The sequence below is a fragment of the Ahaetulla prasina genome, chromosome 2 (genome assembly GCF_028640845.1).
Source record: "Ahaetulla prasina isolate Xishuangbanna chromosome 2, ASM2864084v1, whole genome shotgun sequence".
Classification (NCBI taxonomy): Eukaryota; Metazoa; Chordata; class Lepidosauria; order Squamata; family Colubridae; genus Ahaetulla; species Ahaetulla prasina.
Window position 1 is genome coordinate 81186868 of NC_080540.1, and position 23841 is coordinate 81210708.

The 23841-nt window shown below is 42.4% G+C and overlaps 1 protein-coding gene across 2 annotated transcripts in view; it reads right to left on the reverse strand.

The window, feature by feature from the left end:
- Nucleotides 1-1812: 1812 nt before the first annotated feature.
- FAM193B (family with sequence similarity 193 member B) overlaps nt 1813-23841 on the reverse strand; it is a 38216-nt gene continuing 16187 nt past the window's right edge. Inside the window, exons 2-10 of one of the 2 annotated variants that reach the window (XM_058171163.1) lie at nt 17728-17967; nt 17056-17272; nt 16535-16735; nt 15354-15750; nt 13290-13485; nt 12486-12722; nt 7902-8904; nt 5898-5973; nt 1813-2210 (exon numbers count right to left, since the gene is read on the reverse strand). In XM_058171163.1, coding sequence (XP_058027146.1) covers nt 2114-2210; nt 5898-5973; nt 7902-8904; nt 12486-12722; nt 13290-13485; nt 15354-15750; nt 16535-16735; nt 17056-17272; nt 17728-17967 — 2664 coding nt within the window. In that variant the 3' untranslated portion in view covers nt 1813-2113. The remainder of the gene's footprint in view (nt 2211-5897; nt 5974-7901; nt 8905-12485; nt 12723-13289; nt 13486-15353; nt 15751-16534; nt 16736-17055; nt 17273-17727; nt 17968-23841) is intronic. The other variant, XM_058171164.1, reaches the window with a different exon arrangement.

The window sequence follows — 23841 nt, forward strand, 5'->3', positions numbered from 1 at the left end:
TCGCCTAGCTTGTTATCTCACATAAAATATTTCACAGCATCTTTAAAGAAACAGAAAATCTGATCAGTTTGCTGATAATGATGTCACATATTTCAAACCCTCTGGGATGTAGGAAGTGCATCTGTCTCATAAGATAGAAGAGGAGGCTGGATACCTCCAGAAATTTAGTTTGGCAATGGACCATATTCATTTGTTGAGACAGAGTGATATGTGACAAACAATATCATGCAGGCAACACTGATTGCCTAGTCATGCACTGATACAAAGGCGGGTGGAATCCCCCCAACACTTGGCACAGTAAAGTAGCTAGTATCACGTATGGGGAGATAATCCCAATTACGTTGCTAGAGGAGTGAAACCACTTTGTTTCAGTATAATATTCAGGGGCAAATTTAAATTCAGTAGAGCTCAAGAAGTAATGTTGTATAAGAGACTCTAAGGCAGGGGTGTCAAACTTGTGGCCCGTGGGCTGGATGCGTGACATGCTGGCCACCTCCACTCCTATTTTAGTGAAGGGGTGGGGAAAGCTGTGATACGTCACGTGACGTGTTGTTGCGAGTTTGACACCCCTGCTCTAAGGGAATAAGTGCAAATATGTATAAGCCAAACAAGAGATCCATGGTAAAACAACAGCAGGAGAGAGAACCTTTGCTTAGGCAACGTCTTAGAAGGAATTCCATCATTTGCACTTTTTTCAGATGCACTATCATTGTTCTGATAATAGCTTACCCAGTATGTGAATTGAAAAATAATAGGGCTCTGCTGTGGGATTGCGAGATTATCTACAGTAGACGCAATCAGATTTCTGCAGTCATACGCAGGGAGCACTATCACATACACCTGTATCGAATGAATCGGGTGATCAACTGCAGCAAGAACCAAACCCTTAGACAGAGGCTAGAGTTTGCAAACACGTGAAAAGGGTAACAGTCATGGAATGATGGACTTTTAGTGCAGCAAGAAAGAATGGAGTCACACTCCACATTTGATTTTAAATACATAATCTATGACACAGCAGATGTGCAGTTTTACTCTTCAGTAAGTCTATTTTACATGAGGACTCTCCATAAATATGTCTTTGTAGGACGTAACACATATATCTTCATGTGCAAAGAGCACAACTATGTTTGATGCAGCCAATTGGGGGTAATTCTGTTGTGTGTGCTTATGGAGAAACAAAGAGGTATGTGCTGTTCATACGTAGAACGTGTACAGAATTGCCTGTGCTGAAGAAATATCTGTCCAGAATGATTATTAGATGCAGGGGAGAAGTCAATAAGAGAAAAGATTAAAATTTTCAGACTTTATCAGCATTGCTCAGGCTGGCTGTCAGAAGCCATGGGCTACCTGTCTGAAATGAAACTGCAGGTCTCATTACTACTAGTAGGTTCTTAGGAGCAATACTGTAATTTACGGTGTGTTGATCTGAGAGAATAACATTCCCTGAGAAGTAAGGTAACACAGCCACATTGAATGACATGTGCAATTTCTGGAAATGAACAAGGGCTGTATCACACACAGAAATAGACATGGGCATTATCACACACAGAAGCTCTGCCACTGTAATTTTGCAAGGGAATATCTGGTTCTCAAAGCAGAAGACAACTTCTTGCTCCTTCGTAAGGGGAGCTCCTTGTGCACCTCCTGCCCTTATGAAACTCAACAGTGTTGAAGCAACATGTAAGAAAGCGCTCAGGAACAGAGGGGGGTTCCATCATGCTATACCTGCCACGAAGAGGGCCACGCCCTGGCACCAAAGGCCCAGTGAAGGCAGAACAAACAACAGAGAAGATGGATTTTTTAAATAAAATAAAAAATTAAAAAGTCCTTTATTGGGTGCAGCCTGGTCCCTGTGCCACGCTGGGCCTTGGCCGAATAAGACTGCCCCTGGGCTTGGGGCGGCTCAGTCAGCATCTCCCCGAACGTCGAACACTGAGAGGTGAGGGACACGGGCTGTCCAGGCCCTGCCTATGGGCTAGGGATAGGGAGCCCCATGGGGAGGGGGAAAGGGGAGGGCCAAGGGTCAGTGAGGTCAAGTGTCTCTCTATGGGTTTGGGGAGAGGGAAGGCGAGGTGTGGGGCCCTGCAGATATACCAGGGCTGCACCGCACACCTCACTGAGCTGCACTCGAAGTGGTTTTCTTCAGGGTGAAATTGGTCCAGTTCACAGCCACTTTTTGTCGGGTCTGCTTGGCTGAGTCCAGGCAAAACCTGCAATACAAGGGAGGGAGAGATATAAAGGGTGATGAATCCCGGAACGGAGTAGTAATTTGTTTTTACTGTATAGGCATACAAATCTAGACTTCATTATCTTCCCCATATGCATTGGTCATGCCTTTGTCTACAGACCTAGAATGAGACATCAGGAACTTGTTAGGCAGCTACTTTATGAAGAGTAACCAATTTGAGACCACAGACTGATTTGCGGATCAGAGAAATTGATTCTTTCAGACATTTCCCCCCTCATTCAGTTCCCTACTGTTAATATTACTTTGATTGCTTCTCCTTGACAAGTGCACACGTGCTTTTCCCAGAATTTGGGATAGAGGTATACGCCTGGCTTCTTTTCAAGATATTTATAGAGTACTCAATATTGCAGAAAGAAATGCTGCACCAGCAAAGCCAGAGAAAAAGAGTAGAAGGATCCAGGCCTCTCTTAGGCAATTAATTAATTAACGTGCAGATCTCAACAGCCCTCACAACTATTAACTGACTGCTTTACAGTAGCACACGTCATACCTAACAAATAGGATCTTGCACCCCCCCCTCATACTTGGACACTGATCCAGTGGAGAAGTCGATCTTTCTGAAAATCAACCTTCTCCTCTTAGACTTCCTTGGCTTTATCCCTCAAACCACCAGCAGTTGACCATCAGTCATTCTTCACTAATATTTGTACATAGCCAATACTGACGCTATTAGACCCTGATGACTTATAAAAATTGGACAAAGCGCTTTAGTTCTGAACTTGCATCAGAGACAATTTTGAATGGTTGTGTTGTGACCCAGGTTCCTGGACCCGGACTCCTGGACTCGGATGATTCAGAAAGTGAGGGAGAAGACCTGGCAAGCCCTGCTTCTCTTGAGCCCTTTCCCTCCCTGGCACCCACTCAAAGGGAGGAGGAGGGGCCGGCAAGACCTGATTCCCTGGAGCCTTCTTCTGATTTGGCAACGCCCCAAGAACAGTTTTGGAGTGATGCAAGGCTGCGCAGGCGTGACCGGCGCGCGCAGCAGAAGCAGTGTTGGGATAAAGCCAAGTCATAATTGTCATGCAGTGACATCTGCAGAGACTATAAATAGGAGGCGGGACTTCCTGGTTTTTTGTCTTGGACAAAGCAATGAATTTGCGCGGGCAAACTGTTTCAATGGAGGGAAGAATATATTCGTGAGTAATTCTGGCCTTATCTATAATTTCCTCGTTATCTCCAGAAACTTGGCAGGCCCGTGGGTAGACGTGGCCAGGACATATATCTATGTAAATAAAAGGAGAAAAGGAGGCCTCTGACTGACTCTTTGCTGGGAGTATTGGGGGGAGGGAAACAGAACAGGTTGAATAGCCAGAGAGAAGATAGTTAACTGCTACGAAATTTTCAGCTATTTACTTATGGGGAAGTAATGTTCATGGGTTGGAATATAATAATGTTGCCGTGTCTTCTGTTGTACTTTCTTTTTTCAGGTAGGTAACGTTGCCAAATACAAGTGTGCATACAGGTAGTGTTAGGTGGAAGCTTTAAATCAATATCCAGAGAAAGATGGTTTTGCTTGCTTTTGTGTCATTTACTGTTTATTTTGACATGATTTCATTGGTGTCACTTTGCTAAGCTCAATCTTGCAGATATTGCTGCCGGCAGAGTGTAGAAAATATGGTTCACTACTGTATTGCTTCCATTTGGGTCAATTTTTCTGTTGAGTGGATGGATAGCAAATAACGTTTAGCATGGATTCCCACTCCATATACTTTTGTGGCCCTAAGATATAAATGAGGAAACGAGGAGTTTATTCAAGTCCCCTTTATTCCCAAGGATGAAACATTAAATATGTTTCAAGTTTTGTTTTACAGAAACATTCTAAAATGCTTCAGGTGCGACTATCTTGTATTGAATTTCAAGCCAAAAGAGTTGATTTTTTAAAATATTGTATTTGATGAACACTCCTAGACAGTAGGTAATAGAAGTAAAATGGGTGATGAAGCAGTATATAGAAAACTAGGGGAAACTCAAAGTTAATGAACTGAAGGGCCTAAAAAAACTGTAAATAAAAAGGAAAAATAGGCCCACATTTGAAAAGAATTTGTGATGTATATAGGAAGCTTTGAGACAGATTACCATAAAGACAATGGGGAGGTAAACATTAGAGGAATAAAATACAGATATTGTATATATTGGTCAGAGTCGTTTTATAGTTTTTTCAAAGAAAATGGCCAAAAATTAACCAGAGCTGGAAACATGGTTCTTTCAATTAACAATTATTGTCAACCTTTCCTATTTATTAACAATATATTTACCTTGCGTTTCTATTACAAGACACAGCTATCAAAGTGCCTGAACAGAACACTAAGATAGATAATACTCTTATCTTGGATGACTCATAATATCTAGTTTCGTTTTAATAGGAATGCTTTGAAAGATTATAAATTGAGAGCAACCCTCACTCCTTACTAGCACTGATGATGTTACCTAGTTTCGTAATGAAACGTGTAAGAAAACAACTAAGCTCAGAGAGCACCAACCACCCCTCGCTTACTGATCTACCCATTAGCCATGTTTTGCAAACCATAATAGCAGGAATTGCGCATCAGAAAACCTAATGAAATACATGGTGATATATCATGGTATGTGAATTCTATCTTGGTATGAATAGATGAAGCTTTGGGCTTATTTCCCGCCCCCCCACCTTTTGTTTTCTTTCCTTCTTTCCCTCCCATCTCCTTCCATTGACTGCTTTTTTTTTCTCTGTTCCCCAAAACGTATTGAGTTGATCTTTCTTCTTCTACTGTGTTTTTACCATCACCGCTGACAACTCCAACATTCCCTTTTGCTTCTCCCACCCCACAGCAGATTGGCCTTCCTACCATTCCACCCCCTCCACTGCGCCTAATCAATCCTTTTTCTTTTAATATTTGCCCTTTGGCTAGTAGCAAAGCTCATCCTTCCTGCAACTCTCTCAGTCTTTTCCTTTACCCTGAAGAATTATTTTTTTTAGCCCACACGGCAAGGCAACTGCAGAAGAGGCAATGGGTGCAAGGTATAGGTCTATTGCCCATCTCAGATAACTTAAAAAATAAAACAAAAAATAAAATAAAAGATTAGAGTCAGTGGATATCCAGGAATGCTGTGGGATCTGTGTGAGCTCTACATTTCCAACCATTCCCTGGAAATGCTGAGAGAACATTTCCTTCATTACTAGCAATTGTGAGTAAATATACAATCATGAGCTACCAAATTCATGGGAGAAAGAGCAACAACCAGGAAACTCTTCCTTCCGGCATAGCGCATCTGAACTTCCACTTCCTAACCATCTCCCTGATGGATGATGCTTACAATTACGGACCCTGCGAAGCTGTTGTGCATGTCAGTGCACTTCCTTGCAAATTAATACTTTGCAATATGAAAGAATATTCTTTTTCCATTCCCTTTGAGCCAATCTCATCCTTGCAATAGGGTTCAAACACTTTGTTAAGCCGTAATATGGTTTGGTGTAGAGTTGTGGAACAATTTAGCACTGTGATTTATAAACTCTGGTTGGTCGCTTCATATATTGTGTGCACTGAACAAGCTCTGGCTTATTCAACAAACCAGATTCATTTATTGTGACATTTAGATTAGAGCTGCATGCTGCTGATCTCTTTCCCGAGGTGAAAAGATCCCAAAGGTCAGTTTTAATATGACAAAATCTTACCGCTTGAAGTATTCCACTTCTCTGTCAGTCTCATCCATCTCCACGCTATCCAAGTCTTTGGGCAGGAACACGTCATCTAGCAATGTACAATACAAGAAGGTTAGCAATTCAAAAAAAAGGTCAATGGTGAGGATCTCCTTCCCTTGACAAGCACAGCATGTGCTTTCTTATGTTGATGCAAAATGTGTTGAAGGCCACATCCTGCAGGTTAAAACATAGAAAACAAAGCGTTTTCCACGGTTTCGTTGTAATTTATTCTGTATTTGTGTCACAGCAACACACTTGGCAGGTTGAGGTGGAAAGAACGACAAACTCCATGTGGCCCCCCCCTTGGTTTCATGTGATTCTCAACTTTAAATAAATCCATAATATTTTTTACTCTCACAACTGCAAGGGAACTTTAAAAGAGTAAAATGAAAAGCAGGCTTTAGCAAGAGGCAGAACCCCTGATGCCCTCCAGTTACTTTGCACGCACATCCCAGAATCACTGGGCATTATGGCTGGTTTTGGAGGGAAATGAAGGCCAAAAACATTTTGGGAGCTCCAGATTGTATTTAGCATTAATGTTCTCTCTCTCCTGTTTCCATACACAATAATTCTTTATCTACACACCTCTCTCCTCTATTAGCCACATCAGCCCCTGCCAAAACATTCCAGCCTCTGTTACATGAAAATGTAAACTAGGCATAAAAAGTATTTATAGTTTACTTTCCTGACTCAGTAAAATTCTCCCTAATACCATGTTAAGGCCTTTTTGTAAAGCATGCTAAGATTCTAGGCCAGCTATTCCCAAACTTTTGTCTTTCAGGTACAGTGGGACTGCATCTCTCAGAATTTAGTTATTTTATTATGAAATGTATTTGCTGCCCATCTCGTGTCAAATGATTCTGGAATACTTATAGCATAAAAACATTAAAATCATCAAATATAAGATAACAAAACAGATAAAATAAAATCATTAGCACAAGATGGCAAAGGAGGGAGCCAGATATATGGGGGGGGGGGAATTAGCTTTTCATTAGTCAAACACCTCCAGTGAAAAGCTCCCCCACTGGGTTCCCAAGCCATCTGGCAGAGCCAGGTCTTAAGTTTCTTACAAAAAGGAGGGAGGGAGGGAGCCAATCTCACCTCAGGAGGTATTCCAAAGGACAGGAGCCACGGCAAAGAAGGCTGTTCTCCTGGACCCTGTCAGCTGAAATTACTTAAATGACGGGATCCGCAGAATACCCCCTCTGCTGGTGCGGGTGGGGTGGGGTGTTGGTGGTTCCTCAAGTAGCCTGGACCATGCAAGGCTTTAAAGGTGATAACCAACATCCTAAATTGCACCCGGAAGCAAACTGGCAATCAGTGCAGCTCACAAAGCAGTGGTGTAACTGCTTCAAGGGGCCCTAAGAACTGCCTTTGGCAATGGGGTCAATCTAGAATGCCAGCTTGAAAAAGGCTGCTGTAGTGCTGTAAAATGGGACTGTGCCAAACTGTTTATATCATCCCAGAGGAAACCTAACAACTCTATTTCAGTGGCTTTTCTGACTTGCAATCAACTGACAGTGATGTCATCATATATGTTTGATAGGTGTCAGGAGGTCTAGAACTGCCAGCCCTTTGGAGTGTTAAGTGGCTTATACCCAGCGGTGAAATGCTACCGGTTCGGGCTAACCAGTAGCGATAAAAACTATGGGTTCAGGCGAACCTGTAGTAAAAAAAAATGCTATTGGTTCATTCGAACCGGTATTTCCGACTATCAGCTGTGCCGCACAATTTAAAATTGCTAGAAAGCATGAAATCCTGTTTTTTAGTGAATCTAAATCATGTAGCACAGCTATTCCCCCCCCCCCACTGTTCTACTTACCTTCCCAAGCTGCCTTTTTCCACACAAAGTGCATGTTTGGCGTGTACTGCGCATGCGTGGATAGCGAACCAGTGGCAAACCAGGGAGGATTTCACCACTGCTGATACCTAAAGAATAGTTGCAGAATAAAAGCATGGAGAATATATGTTACTCACCAATGGAAGGGCTTGTTTTCTCCATTTTGTTCCTACTCTTCTTGCCTTTGCCCTTTGGTTGAGGCAAATCATCTGGGATGGCTATGTGGGGGAGATGCCGGTCCCCAGGCCCGGACAGAGCAGGCTCTTGCTCAGTCTGATCAGCTCTGCCTTCTCCTCTCCGGTTCTTCCCCTCAATGCTCTTCTCTTTGTCTGCCTTAGAGCCACCGCAACTCCATCCTTGGCTCTGCCGCAGCCCTCTGGCACCATCGCCTTGCTCTGCATGACTGCTGCCCCTTGGGGCTTCGGAAAGGTTGCCCTTGGAGGGATTCTTCTGCCCCATCCCCTTGGAGCCAGAATTATCATTAGAAGAGATAGCTTCCCCCTTCTTTGCCAGGCAGCCCTGCCGCTTACCCTTCCTCTGCTTTCCCATGATCGGCACTTGTTCTAGCACTTCCATTCCCCTGCCCAGTGCTGCCTCCTTGGATTCATGGTTAGTTCCAATCTCTTGGGGAGAGTCTGTCGGCTTGGGTGATTGTACCCAAATCATGCGAGAGAGATTGGGTACAGCATTGAGCCTTTTCACCACACCATTTTCGGAGGCTGGCGGTGGTACTACCTCTCCAGGGCTTTCAGCCCATCGAGGACCCACTTCATTTCTCAGTAATGAATGGTTATGGGGCGCATTCAGGCTAAGTGGAGACAGGTCAAGGTCAATCTCTTGCAGCTCAGAGGAGCCATTGAGGTGGGAGAGAAGGTTCTTCTGTTCCAGCACGGCAGCTTTTTTGGGAAAGTCATTCACATCTAAATTGAGATCATAGACGCTGAAGCTGGCGCGGATGGAATCCTTGATTGTGTTCTTGATCTCCTGTAGTCGGCTGCTCAGAAAGCTGTTCACTCGCTCTAGTTCTAGCTGGGGCCACTCCAGAAGCTTTTCTTCAGGCAGCTCCTGATCTTGACCTGTAGGCGGGCTTCGATCCACACGCTTCTGAGCCTCAGCCTCTAGCTGGGCCTTTTCCTTCTCCTGGAAAACCAGAATTAGCAGTATGAATCCCACAATAGCTTCAGCAAATCAAACAGCCACTGAAAGACTAGCTCTGTGGATGAAGGATAGTAGTCAGACCTAGGCTAATGAATTGGCCTCTGCTTTTCAGCCTGTCACACTCAACTCTTACACAGCTAGGAAAGCGCTGTCACAAACCACAGAGCATCCTAGGGAATTGACCCTGGAAACTAATAAGATGGCATATACAAAGTCCGTGCTATAGTAACAAACCTTAGGGAAGAGAAGCACTGCCAGCAATATCCCACAGCAATTTCCCACAGCAATTTTCCTCTGTATACAAGTCCCAAGACTCCTACATCCCTAGCTCTAAGCTCAGCTCATGGCAGTGCAACATTAAGGAAAAAAATGAAAGATGTGAGCAGAAAAACAAATATAAACTTTCAAGCTGTCTGACCCAGTTCAAGGTGTAAAATAGTTGAAGTGCTTGTTTAGTTAACCATAGGAAAAAATCCTCAACTCATTCTAACTTCTGGTTTATTTATATATTACAGGGGGGCAGATCAAATCCTGTAGCAAGAACATGGACTTTATTTATATCTTTCCACTGGAAAGTGACAGTAAAGCCAAGTTATTTTATCCTCCATGCAAAGGTAGCAGGGAAATACTTGCACACTTCACGTCAGCTGCATTTAGAGCCATTCTCTCACATTCACCCATTCAGGTTGGTAGGCCTCAGGAAGAACATAGTAGTCTGATTTGGTGTAATGCACCTTCATATTTTCAGCCTCAAAAATACCCAGATGGAGAAAAAGGGTTTTGGATTAATCCCTAAAGGGTCTACAATGCTTTTGGGAGATTCAAAGACATATTTAATAGACTCCTACTAAACTCAGAGTAAACCATATGGTATTTTCAAGTTTACTTTTTTTGCAGAATTTGGGGGGGGGGAAAGGGGGGAGGCTCACAATCCATTTATAAGTTAAAATGTTATGAGCTAATTATGTCACACATTTTTGGAATTTATGTTAATCATGAAAATATATTCAAATAGACTTCGGAGGACTATAAATGTATTATATACAGTGGTATCTCAGTATTTGACTTCTTCAAAACGAATTTGGTACTCGATGCATTTTGATGTGAAAATGTTGTCCCAGTACTCAACCTTTGTTTAGTACTCAACACCCTGATATAGGAAGAGAGGGACAGTTGTGATGAATGGACAGGAAGTTCCCATGCTGGGAAGGCTGCTGCAAAAAGCAGAGGACGACCACAGAGGGTGGACAGGAAGTCGGCCATGCTGGGAAGGTCGCTGATATAGGAAAAGGGACTGTAGGAGATGACCAGGGGGAACCCGAAGGAGGAGGTCAAATGTGTCATGAGTCCCTGTGCACCCGCAAGAGATCTAAGTCCAGCCCACCATGAATGCATTCTTATTCCCGTTCCTTTCCTTGACCGTTAGTAGCTCAGATTTTTGTAGAGAGATTAAGCTTGCAATAAATTTTTATATTTGTATATAAATATAAACGGTTGTAGAGAGTGCTGTGGCGCGACAGCTACCCCAATACCTGGATGAAGCCGTCTATCTAGACCCGTTCCAGTCCGGCTTTCGACCCGGATACAGCACGGAGACAGCTTTGGTCGCATTGGTGGATGATCTCTGGCAGGCCAGGGACAGGGGGTACTCCTCGGCCCTGGTCCTATTAGACCTCTCAGCGGCTTTTGATACCATCGACCATGGTATCTTGCTGCGCCGGTTGGGGGGATTGGGAGTGGGAGGCACCGTGCATCGGTGGTTCTCCTCCTATCTCTCCGACCGGTCGCAGACGGTGTTGACAGGGGGGCAGAGGTCGGCCGCGAGGTGCCTCACTTGTGGGGTCCCGCAGGGGTCGATTCTCTCGCCCCTGCTGTTCAACATCTACATGAAGCCATTGGGTGAGATCATCAGTGGCTTCGGGGTGAGATACCAACAGTACGCTGATGACTGTACTGTACTTTTCCACCCCGGGCCACCCCAATGAAGTTGTTGAAGTGCTGTCCCGGTGTTTGGAAGCCGTACGGGTCTGGATGGGGAGAAACAGGCTCAAGCTTAATCCCTCCAAGACGGAGTGGCTGTGGATGCCGGCATCCCGATTCAGTCAACTGCAGCCGCGGTTGACTGTTGGAGGCGAGTTACTGGCCCCAAAGGACAGGGTGCGCAACTTAGGTGTCCTCCTGGATGATCGGCTGTCGTTTGAAGATCATTTGACGGCCGTCTCCAGGAGGGCCTTCCACCAGGTCCGCCTGGTTCGGCAGTTGCGCCCCTTCCTTGATCGGGATGCCTTGTGCACAGTCACTCATGCGCTCGTTACCTCTCGCTTGGATTATTGTAATGCTCTCTACATGGGGCTCCCCCTGAAGTGCACTCGGAGGCTTCAGTTAGTCCAGAATGCAGCTGCGGGTGATAGAGGAGCTACGCGTAGCTCCCATGTAACACCGCCTCCTGCGCAGACTGCACTGGCTACCTGTGGCCTTCGAGTGCACTTTAAGGTGTTGGTTACGACCTTTAAAGCGCCCATGGCTTAGGGCCTGGGTACCTACGGGACCGCCTGCTGTTACCACATGCCTCCCACCGACCAGTACGCTCTCACAGAGAGGGACTTCTCAGGTGCCGTCCACCAAACAATGTCGGCTGGCGGCCCCAGGAAGGGCCTTCTGTGGGGCTCCACACTCTGGAACGAGCTTCCCCCAGGTTTACGCCAAATACCTGACCTTCGGACTTTTCGCCGCGAACTGAAGACACACCTTTTTATCCACGCGGGGCTGGCTTAAATTGAATTTTAAATGTCAAATTTTATTAATTTTAAATGGGGTTTTTTAGTGTATGGTAAATTTTTAAATTGTCAGGCTAATTTAAATAAGTTTTTTAAATTGCATTTTAATTGTATTTTGTATTGTTTGTTTTATTCTGCCTGTACACTGCCCTGAGTCCTTCGGGAGAAGGGCGGTATAAAAATCAAATAAATAAATAAATAAATAAAATATTCATTTGAGCTGCCTGAATCTCCTGATTTCCCCGGCACTTGACAGAGTCAAGTTTTTTTTTGTTTGTTTGTTTTTTACAGACAAGAACAGACAGAAAAATCTTCCTGACCAATTACATGGTACGTTACATGGTTTGTTTAGGACTCGCCCTTTTTAGTACCCATCGCACCTCCTATAACCAATTAACACCGAGCACTGAGGTACCACTGTATTTCATTTCATCAATCCATTTACCTGTCCATACACCTAGATTCAGGGACTACCATTTATACTTCTGAGGCAGTTCTTGCCCAAACCTACCCTTATTTGATATTTAGATTTCAGGAAGGCCATAAAGAGTTAGCTCTTTCCCCAGGTGCTGAGGAAAGGTTGAAATGGACGTTTGTGGACAGTTTTGTTAGAAGCATTTCGTTTTTTGTTTCTACAAAAGCCTTAATTACTTTTCAGCTTTGCTGCTGTTGAGAGCTGCCTAGAGCTGTGTTTCTAGAGCCATACAAACCTTTTAAATAAATAAACAGCCATCTATTATGTAGCGTGCTCATTTTTACCCATTCCTCACATGGACACAAGCCCACCTTCTTCTTCTGCTTGTGGCGTGCACGCTTGGCAGCCTTAGCACTGTTCAGAGGCTTCGGCTCAGTGCTGTTAATGTAATCCAGCAGCTCATCTACATCCCGGTGGTCTACAGCTGGTTCTCCCGAGCTACTGCTATGCCCCAGCTTTTGAGGAAGTTCCTCTTTCCTCTTGGTCAGCCTGGAGCGCAGCTTTTCCCGGATCTCAGCATAGTTCCGGCTTGTTGGAGCAGCTGGAGGCTGTGGACAGAGTTGACTGTTAGTTGGGTGTAAAACACTGAACTGACACCCCAATGTTATTCTCAACAGATACCACTCCCATCTTTCCTGCTCTCCCCTTCCTTGGCCCAAAGTTTGGCCAAGCAAGTCTCATCCGTCTAGGCCAGCATTCCTCAACTTCGACAACGGCACAGATTGGAGAATTCTGAGAATTGAAGCGCATGCATCTTAAAGTTGAGAAACACGCTGATCTAAAACATTTGCACTCATTTTTGAAGAAATCCCAGTTGAAAAAACTTGGGTACAAAATATAACAGAATTCAAAACTTGGAACAAAACCAACAGTCCAGATAGAGTAAAGTCAACTTGAGGAAAGCCAGCACTAGAACAGGGGTCTCCAACCTTGGTCACTTTAAGACTTGTGGACTTCAACTCCCAGAATCCTAAAGTGGCCAAGGTTGGAGACCTCTGCACTAGAATGAGAAAGGGAAATGCAGTGCCTCCACTGCCAGAAAGGTGTCCTTCCAAGCTTCGCGTGAAGCCTAGAAGTATAGGTTAGGAATGGCTGCTGGCAGCGCTTTCACTTACCGCGTTGTGGCCAAAGAACTCACAGTAGCAGCAGTCACAGAATTTCCCATCTTTCTGGGTAGTGGAGGATGAGGTGCAGGAGCTACGCTCAGAGCTGCTGTCCTCATCCTCCCCAAGCCCCTCATCTGCCTCACAGGACTGTGGTGCATGACAGCTTGTACCGTTTGGGAACTTATGACCCTTGCAGGCAGGGTCCCTGTGAGAGAAAGAGGGGAAGGAGATAAGAAAAGGCACACACTGGATTCACAACTCCTGATGGACATGGTAGATTGATGCCTAATGTCTGGAATGAGTTGAATGAATGCCAGCATATTAAAGCCCCATCCAGGTAAGGTAGAAATACCGTCAGTAAAAAAATTATCTGACTATAACAGAAAACATGTTTGAGAAAAAAGGTTGCACTTCCTCTAAAAGAGCAAATCTTTGGGCTACAGATTCTCTCCCAGACCAACCTATCTCGCAGGACTGTTACAGGGAAAAATAGGAGGACAGAACGTGATATATGCCATCTCGAGCTAATTTGTAAATCTGATACTTGCTGAGGTTGAGAAACACTAGTTCAGGTGATATGTCACTATAGGAAAAACCCAAGTCCACCCTTATCCCTGAGTGACTTCAGGCTAATCCTGTTATCTCTTTACTTCAATTACTCCTTGGAACAAGATTTTTCAGAATTTAATTATTTCTTTTGGGGATCAGTTGAAAAGTTATTATTAAAGCTAACAAAACCTTGAAAAATACTGGGATCATTCTCAAGGGAAGTTTCAGTACCTACACTTTATGCTGCAAGAAATATATGGAAAATATTCGGTAACCAATATAGTTTGGGTCATTTATCCATCAAGAACTTAATTAAGATCAACTCTAATTAAGAATAATGGAAGACATATTCAGTTTCTTAAAACATGATTATCGTAGACCAAAGTATCTCTGTTAAAGGAGTTTTAAAACTTTATAAAACTTAAGAATTTGATTTATTTCAGAATTCTCCTAGATGGCTTTGAACCATTTATTATTTGGACTTGAATATCACTGCTTTTGAAAGTCTGCATTTAATAAAGAACTTGGAAGAATTATCTGATGCTCCCAAATGAGTAAGAGACCAATAGTATTTATATGATCTTTTGATCTGAATGTCCTGTTCTAGCAAAGTAATGACAGATTGTTTTTAAAACTGAAAAATGAGTGTCTTCTGATAAAAATGTGGTTAATATAACTTTTTTTTTTACTGGAATACTGCATTCCAGAACATATTCAGTAATGATTTGTTAGAGTTATCTTGCTCTTTCTTATGGTTGATTACAATTAGAAGATGGAATATTAATTCATCATAATTTTGGCTTATTCTATTCTAGCCATAGTAAAGGACAAAATTCACAGAACTGTCAAATTGTCTTAAGTCAACTGCTGCTTCTGAAATAAAAATTATTTTAATTGCAATTTTTGTTGTGTTTTTTTTATATTGCTATTGTGATAGCTATTACGTACCCAGAATTATTTAAGACGGGAAGTCATATAAATTGTCTAAATAAAGAAATAACCATACTCTTTTTAGCTATTTCTCCAGTAGTTAAAACTTTAAAAAGGCATCAAAAATTGTAATTCCTTTATACACAAGTATTTATCAACACTGAAATTATACAACGCTGGAAAGATAAAGCTACTCCTGGTTAGCAGAGTAGATTCTGATATGTGTGTTTCAATCAAGTCCAAAAGACAATCGCTTGACAGGAGTTCTTCAACAACCCTCTTTGGTAGCCAGAAAGAACACAGGAGGAAAAGATCAGATTATCAAATACCTATAAAACCAAACTTGAAAAAGAGACTAACACACTGCCTACTATGCCATTAGTTTGCCTGATGTTTTAAGGATTCATTTACACCAAGTAGATATGATGTCCCATACATGACGATGTTATTCTCAATCTAAAATCAGATATTCAAAAACTATGTATCCAATGAGAGCTATGATTTTCAACAGATCTGGCAAGACAAACAGGCAAACTATGAAGACAAGAATCCTGATATTGGGAGTGCACAGCAATCAGAACTCCACTTAATTACCTGTTGGTGCTGGGTAGCTGATGTGATGCGGTAGGAGGACCCAAGGAACCGCTGCAGTGCCCGTTGCAGGGATGGGTGCAGCCTACAGGAGGTGGAATTTTCAGGAGTGGCACATTGGCAGTGGATAAGTGTGGGCTCTTACAAGATCCAGTAGGAGGGGACTCTGCTCCTGGTTTGGGGGCCGGTGCATGTGGACTAAGGGCTGGTGTAGGAAATGGGGCCGCCTGCGGTGAAGAGCTCAAGTGAACATGAGGAGGAGAGCTGTAGGGCCCAGTGTGGGCAGGCATCTGCTTTGCAGGAAGGAGTGCCGGTGGCTGTGAGGGGAGGCCTGTGGGGCTGTTGGGTGGAGCAGTGAGGTCCACATGCCGGTGGTGCTCCGAGGAGTGGAAGGCCTCTCCTGCAGCCAGATGGGAACAAAGTAATGTTAGGTCTAATCCTTCCAGCAGAAATTTCCATGAATTACGGAGAGGGTAAAAATACCCTGACTCACTAAGCTGATACATCAAATACACCCCACCATAGACTACTGTTTCCTCCCACAAAATATTTTCCTTCTGTAATATCTCAAAGGGTCTAAGGCTACATATCTAGACACCACAGTAAAATCCAACCCAACCCAACTATATGTCTTCTCACACTTGGCATTTCCACAAGTGACATTCCTCCCAGAGCATTTTAGAAAGTCCAACATAATACAGGACATAAATAGCAATAGCACTTATGCTTATATACCGCTTCACAGTGCTTTTCTGTCCTCTCTAAGCGGTTAACAGAGTCAGCATATTGCCCCCAACAATCTGGGTCCTCATTTTACCCACCTCGGAAGGATGGAAGGCTGAGTCAACCTTGAGCCTGGTGAGAGTCGAACTGCCAAATTGCAGTCAGCTGGCAGTCAGCAGAAGTAGCCTGCAGTACTGCACTTTAACTAATGTGCCACCATGGCTCAAAGGATGCTTTAAGATCTAAGCCCATTCAATAACCCAGAGAGATGGGTAAAGAAGTCAACCATGGCTGGCTTGGCTCTGTCACACAAAAGCCCCAAATTCAACCAAAAGAAAAAGGCTCTCTGGAGTCCAGGAGGAAGAAAGAGCCTTCAGTTGGGAACCCAACAATATAGTGGTAGGTTTTTTTACCCTGCCAATTTGGTCTGTTGGCCTTCCCTAGGCCCTGCATATACAGACCTGGCGGGGTGGGTCTCCGACACATGCTCTTGAACTGCTTGGGAAGCGTTTTGCAGAAGTCGAGTGAGGTAGGCAGAGGTGAGTCTGGGGTGCCGCTGGGAGCTGGGGTGAGCGCGTGGCTGTAAGGACAGGCTTTGAGCCCACCTCCTACAGCAGGGGCCTGGTTGACACACTCCGGAGGAAGGCCGGGGTGCTTGTCACCTGAAACGGAGTCAGAAATGGAGCTGGCTGCTCTCCAGGCCCCTGGCTCACCTCCCCACTTGTGGAACCTTTTCCTGGTCCAAGATCATAGAGGTCTCTAGAGATAAACCTAGTAAGCAGAAGGTTTCCTATGACCATTACTTGGCCCCAAGAGAAGACACCATACCTTCTCTGGACCAGCAGATGTAAACACTTTCTTAATATAGTTCTACAATATCCATCCCCGTAACTGACAAAAGCCTCCATGAAGAAGCTAAAGGGAGAATGCCACTATCAAAAGGGATAAAACAAGCACTAGTCCAGGGCCAACATGAACTCACCTGGTACAACAGGTGTTCCCCCAAGGGAGCTCCCTTGAGCTGCCCCATTTGCATGCTGGGAGTTCCAGAGCCCCGAGAGCTTGTGCGCGGACAGGAAGGAGCTAGGGTCCCAGTCTCCCGAGTTCCCGTGGCACGAGGATGAAGATGATGAAGACGAAGAGGAGTGGGAGCCTGCCCCGCAGGATTGTGACTTACAGGCTGTATGTGACAGTGAGACCTGGGAAGAAAGTTAATGGCTAAGTAGCCACTCATTCCAATTTATGACTTTTGTTTGGGAACGTAAGCTTCTGATTAATCTATGTGGGAATATAACATTGGACTAATGTTTCTTTCTACTCAGTAGTACCTTTCATAGCAATAGCACAAAAGAGTAAAATTGCAGGCTCTTTAGGGTGAGGATAGACCTGTCTAGTCTTGCCTTTAACCGTATTTCGTTTCTTACCAAAAAAGAAACAGTGACCAAAAAAAAAAAAAAAGACCCAAAACCTATAACTGTTCAAAAAGCATCTAACCATGTCACATCTGGCAATTCTCACAGCCTTGCCCCAAAACAATTAGAACTGTGTTCATTGAGTTTGAGAATGCCCAAATCCATGACCCTTATTACCCAATGGCATCTGCCTGGAGTAAAGCACTGGGCCTTCAAACGTTTATCTATATTTAAATGCTTACCGCCAGAGCCTGTTCCTGGACTGCTCTTCTTTCTTCCTCTTCTACACTCTGCCGACAGCTTTGGCAGATCCACAGGGGCATCTCTCCCAGAAGGTTTTGTACCAATGTTGGTACAAAGTCTGGGGGCAGCCGCTCACCTGGGGATACCAGCCCATTATGGGATGGCCCAAGCCAGTCTTTGCGCTCCCGATGGCAGAGCAAGCAGCACGTCTGCACCGACTGGTTGGAAGTAGGAAGAACCTGCAGCAGAACAACAAAAGCATACTCAAGACACGTTGCTCAGAGGAAGCATCCAGACAGCCATTTTTTCTCAAGGTACGTAACTATAGGGCCTTGCTTAATCTCTAAGTGGCTTTGCAAAATGCATTGATCTAAATCAGGAGTGTCAAACTCAAGGCCTGCGTGTCGCATCCAGCCTGCAGGATGCTTAGATCTGGCCTACGGGGCCACCCTGGAAAAAGCGAAGGATTGGCCCATGATGCCTGGGCCCGGCAAGCAGACAATCTATGAAAACTTTGAAGAAGTTATGCTGAGTCTTCTGGCGCAGGGGTCTCCAACCATGGCAACTTTAAGACTTACAGACTTCCCTAGAACTCCCAGAATTCCCCAGCAAGCATGTCTGACTGAAGAATTCTGGGAGTTGAAGTCCCCAAGTCTTAAAGTTGCCAAAGTTGGAGAGCCCTGTTTTGGAAGATGCAACTACTTCAATGCTTCAAGGACCAATAGATAACAATACATTTTGTAAAACAACTCTTCAAATGCTTTTCAACTTCTGTCTCAGCTAGTATGCTGCCTCTCCCCACCCCCCCACCCCCATACACATATTTTCAGGGCTATGTCAAGGATCCTTGGGCTCAGCCTATTCTTTCTTTATTTTTTATTCATTCAATTTATATGGCCACCTAGGTCAAACAAGTGACTCTGTCCCTCTACTTGATATTTAGTGTGAGTGAAGATGGAAGAACAGCTGCAACACACAACACGGAGAGATCTTCTCCTTGCTGTTTCTTTCCTTCCTCCCATACCACAATGCCTGGCCATGGGGTGGAAGCTTGGCAACAAATCGGGCTCAGGACTGTGAAGAAAGTGCAACAAGCATGAAGTGTTAAGGGCAGGTTGTATTGCCTCCCACTAAGCAAAAAACCTGGGACAATAGGCTGTGCACTGAATGGTTTTTGGAAAGCAGATGGCCTGTCTCAGTCCCAGGTGACTCAAAGCACAAAGAATGCATTAGTGAGAGACAGAAGGCGTGCTGGTCTGTGCTCCTCATAACATCTTTAGGAACAGGTGTGCTCAGGGGGGCCGGCATGGCCAAGCAAAGTGACAAGGGAAAAATTTCATATGGTACCCAAATCTGGTAGCATCAGATCATACATGGTAAATCAATCATACGTGCACAATAGAAAAAAGCAAAATAGTCAAAGAAGTAAATAAATCTACTTGCATTGATTTGCCAGAAGGCAAGTAATTTTTTCAGCACAAGTTGTCTATTACTCATCTAGATAACCTAACTTATGAGGGACATAAACTGACCACATTTTGGAGTACTGCCGTTAAGAATGCTTGAGTTATAATTAAAAATGTTGCACTAAAGGCAGCTGTAAACTTTTGTATTCAATTGAAATATTTCTCAGGGTAATTTAAACTGGCTTTTCTCAGGTAAGCTAAATTTTCCACAATTCCCAGCAGATCCAACACATCTGGAGAACACCTGATTGCCTCATCTATTAGATGAAAGCTCATCTATTAAATATTGGAGACTATTTTGATGAAAGTCAATACCCTATATTTACCTGAATTTAAGATAATGTTTATAATATAATTTAACATAATTAAAAAGAAAAAGGAGAGAAGAAAGATCTACTTCCATTATTGTATTTCTGAGAGATACAATAATGGATATTTTGAAGATATGTTGCAGCAAAAATATTTTAATAAATATAGTAAATAGATATAGTATTTATTCCAATAGGTTTTTAAATCAGTCTAGCTTACATATCTTCTAATATATATTACTACCACTTCTCATTAGATTATTTTACTTATGATTCACAGACAAGTAAAAATAAAGCATTAGTTATATAATACAAAGCAATACAAAGCAATACTGCCTAGATTTAAAAAAAACCACATAGGTTGTCAGCGTTCCAGAAAATCCCAGCTCCGAGACATTCATCTTCTCAAAGCTTCCGTTTATTAGAGCAAGTATACTGGCACATCTGAGAGTTCTGGGTTTTTCCTCAGAAAATCAAAATCCCAAATCTAGCCCCTGCACCCCTCGGCCATTACATGGCCCAATCACCATCCATCCCAACTTGAGTCACCACTTCAACCACTCCTCCTCCAGATGCAGGAACACCCTGACCTTGACCAAAAAGAAGAATGCTGTTATGTCTAGCTACAATCCCTCTACTAAATCCTTCCTCCTGCTTTCCCAAGCACAAGAAAGTGGCAGCGTGGAAGCTTCCAGTGTTAATATGGCTTCCAAAGCTGACATAGGTCCTCATAAACCCTCACAGATTTCATAAAGATTTAGCTTTCAGATACAAAGCTGTCTCATACCTTGTTCTCTCATCATTAAGAGTTTTAGCCATAGCTGTATGGAACCCTTTTCTCTGGTTAAATGGGGTGAAAGTCTATTCCACAGCATTTCTGCCCACTTTTAGTGACTTTTCTATTTATTAAGGAATTACGATCTTGGCAAGCCTCTTTTGTCTTTATTTATTTATTTATTAAATTATTAACCTGATTATTTTTCCTCTGTTAGGCCTCAGATGAAGCTATGTATCACCAGTTAAATAGTTGCCTTAGGCCTGATTTGTCTGTTTGTCATAGGCCTGATTCAAGTATTCACTGTGTACTTATATTACTGTATAGTAATACCACACAGTACTGTACCAGAAGATATATACACCCTACTACATTCACATACTTTATGTTAGAATGCTACTTCCCTGAAGCTTTCTGCTAAAAGTGGCAGAGAGCCACTGAAATGGGCTAGAATGTGGTTATATATAGGCAGCCTAGACTACGTACAGTCATGTTCAAAATCAGAGCTGCTGTTCTTTTTCCACGCACACAGCTTGAACTGAGCATTCTCCTATCTTTGCAATTCTTCAGGCATATTAATCAGCATATCTAGTTCTGACTCAGTACTCTTATTTTGCCTCTTCCTGATTCAAACAGGCTGTCTAATTTTAAAGAAAACATTCTTAAGCACAAAAATCACAATCTATAAGAGCCCCATTTGTAGATGTTGATGATGATCTAATTAAAAAGCTATAAAAGTTAATGAAGGAAGTGATAGTACAGGGATCAACCAATCAGATGCAAGCCTCTGTAGAAAGAGGAAATGTCTGTTTCCCCAATGAGGGATTCTGAAGGGGAATTTCCATGCATGTATAAAACATTAATGATATAGTATAGCATTCTAAAATCATCCCTTGTGCTTTGAAGGCGAAAGTAAAATAATCCGAAGTGGAGCCAGCCTCTCCTCCTATCCACACACCATAGTAATCATGCATGCAAAGAGTATCTAAATTTTATCAATTAAATCATCTAAATTCATCCACATAAGGGCAATCTGGGCTAAATGAGATGCCCGCTATATAGAAGAGTTCTGCACATAAGCTTTGGTATATCTGACTTTTGATAATTTTATTCCAAAGTTAAAATACAGAAGGAAGGAAGGAAGGAAGGAAGGAAGGAAGGAAGGAAGGAAGGAAGGAAGGAAGGAAGGAAGGAAAGAAAGAAAGAAAGAAAGAAAGAAAGAAAGAAAGAAAGAAAGAAAGAAAGAAAGAAAGAAAGATGAAGAAAAAATTTATATAAAACAAAATATTAAAGATACACATAAAATATTCCCCCCCGGCTGAATACTGATAAATATATTTACACAATAATAGATCTCCCCCCCTGAAAAACAGGTCTTGTTTATAAATTTCTACATCTATATTTGCAAAATGGCTATATGGCATTATAAAATATCACAAATATCAAAATCCATTATCAATCAATCAATTTGACCTTTCATATCTACTATTTAAAAAAAAAAAACAGTTAACAGGTAATCCCAACAACAAAGCTAAACTTCTGTCTATTTTTGTATTTAACTCACAGAAAGTCCACAAGCGGCCTCTAATCTCTCATAAACATTGCAACCATTGTCTCTGATCCATTCAAGATCAAATACTGTTGACTGATTCTTGGTAATAAAAACAATAACTTCCAAGTTTATCATCGTTACCTTTCTTTAAAATTGTAAATGGAATGATCTTTCCTAACAGCTGCTTCTCACTCCCAAAAAAGTAGGTTTCCATAGAATATATCTCTATAGAACTTGTTCAGTAAATTTTCCTGCAAATTGGAACACCATGTCTCTTGACAGCTGTCTTCTAGTTACACGTAATGGTTCTATTCCACAGACTTCATCAACTTTCCTAAGAAATTCTTGTTTGCTAATGCCCTGTTCAGGTCCCCTAGCAAAATCTCCAGTTTTCAAGCAAACTCCTTCTCTTTTAAATCTATTAACACCGAATTTATTTCCAATCCATCCAATTGCATAGCTGATTACTGTTGCCTAAATCTGAATGTCTTCTTTAGAATGATCTGAAATTGTAATAAATTTATCAAACCTTTTAGTTGATTTTTCATTTAAAATGTGTAAGTTGACAATCACTTCTTTTCAAGTTTCCATCTGAATACCATCTGTCTTATATATCTTTTTTTTGAGGGGGGGGGAGGCAATGTAGAACATATGTAATGTATAATATTCAAAGCTCTTAATTTATTATTGCTTTAATTTTATAAAACCTGAATCTCTCTTATGACCAAGTTTTCACAGTAGAATGTAAACAGTTCTTTTTGAAGGAAAAAGAAAGTAGATGTTCCATAACAAATGAACTGTAGAAGGAGCTAAGATAATGATTCTCACAGAAGATAGTTTTTTTAAAAAAGGACCGGAGGGGGAAAATTCCCATCTTTTTAAAAAATAAAAAGACAAGAATATGTACAAAAGTAAAATGAAGCAATGGAGATCTTTTAGAAAAACTAGTAAAATCCAAAATCCTTAAGAGTAAAAATCCAGTTTAATCAGATCAAATCACTTTCACTGCAAAAGAAAAAAGAAAAAGAAAACCCTATGCCACTGACTTCTTTCTGGTGTAAGAGAAAGTATTTTAAAGCTCCGAAATAAGTTGATGAAATTTGACATCTGTAATGAAGCAAAAGGGTTTGGCAAATCAGCAAGATGAAGACCCTCTTCCCAAGAGTTGCAATCCTCTTGATTTTTCTTCCCAGGCAAGTACTCAGTCATAGTGGATCATTCAAAGTTACTCCCATTCAAAACTGGGGAGCATGCTTCCAAAGAGCCATCTTTGGTAACAGAATCAGCTACTCATCGGCAGGGAAGGGAAAAAAATGCCCAATCATTCAATGCACCCTTTTTTGGGACTCCTACATTGGTATACATGACAACGCCTCATGTTTAGTGTATCAGCGATGGGAAGATGCAGCGTTAGATCTCATCACCCCATGGCCCCTTCTTGCCGTCTTTGAATAAATGAGAACTTTTGCCTCCATCATCTCATGCCCCTTGCATAAAGTATTTATCTATGCAATTTATCCACTGCCTCAATTCTAGTGGACTCTTATGCAATCTACAAACATTAAAGTAACAGTAGTAAATAATACACTATATTAAATTATTAAAACTAAAATAGGGGTGTAGAAAGCACTGTTTCCAAGTAACATCTCAGTCATATATGGATATACATCACCAGATTTAAAGACCTATTCATCTCTGAATCTTCTTGTTCTCAAGCATAACTCCTTATATTGCATGCTGCTTTGAAGCTTTGAAGAAAGGCCAGGACATAAATGAGAGACTCATTTAGCCGACTACTTTTATGAAAAAGTAAACATGCTCTATCTTCTCTATAAAAAGGAGATATTATGGTCCCCAAGACTGATGAAACATAGGTGAGGGTCTTTATATTGGACACTAGCTTTAATTCAGAAGGAAATTCATTTGAACTAATTAAAAAACATATACATGTCTCAGAATGAACCTCTGTAAAAAAAAATTACCTGAAACTTGATCATGTCATAAGTGGTGCC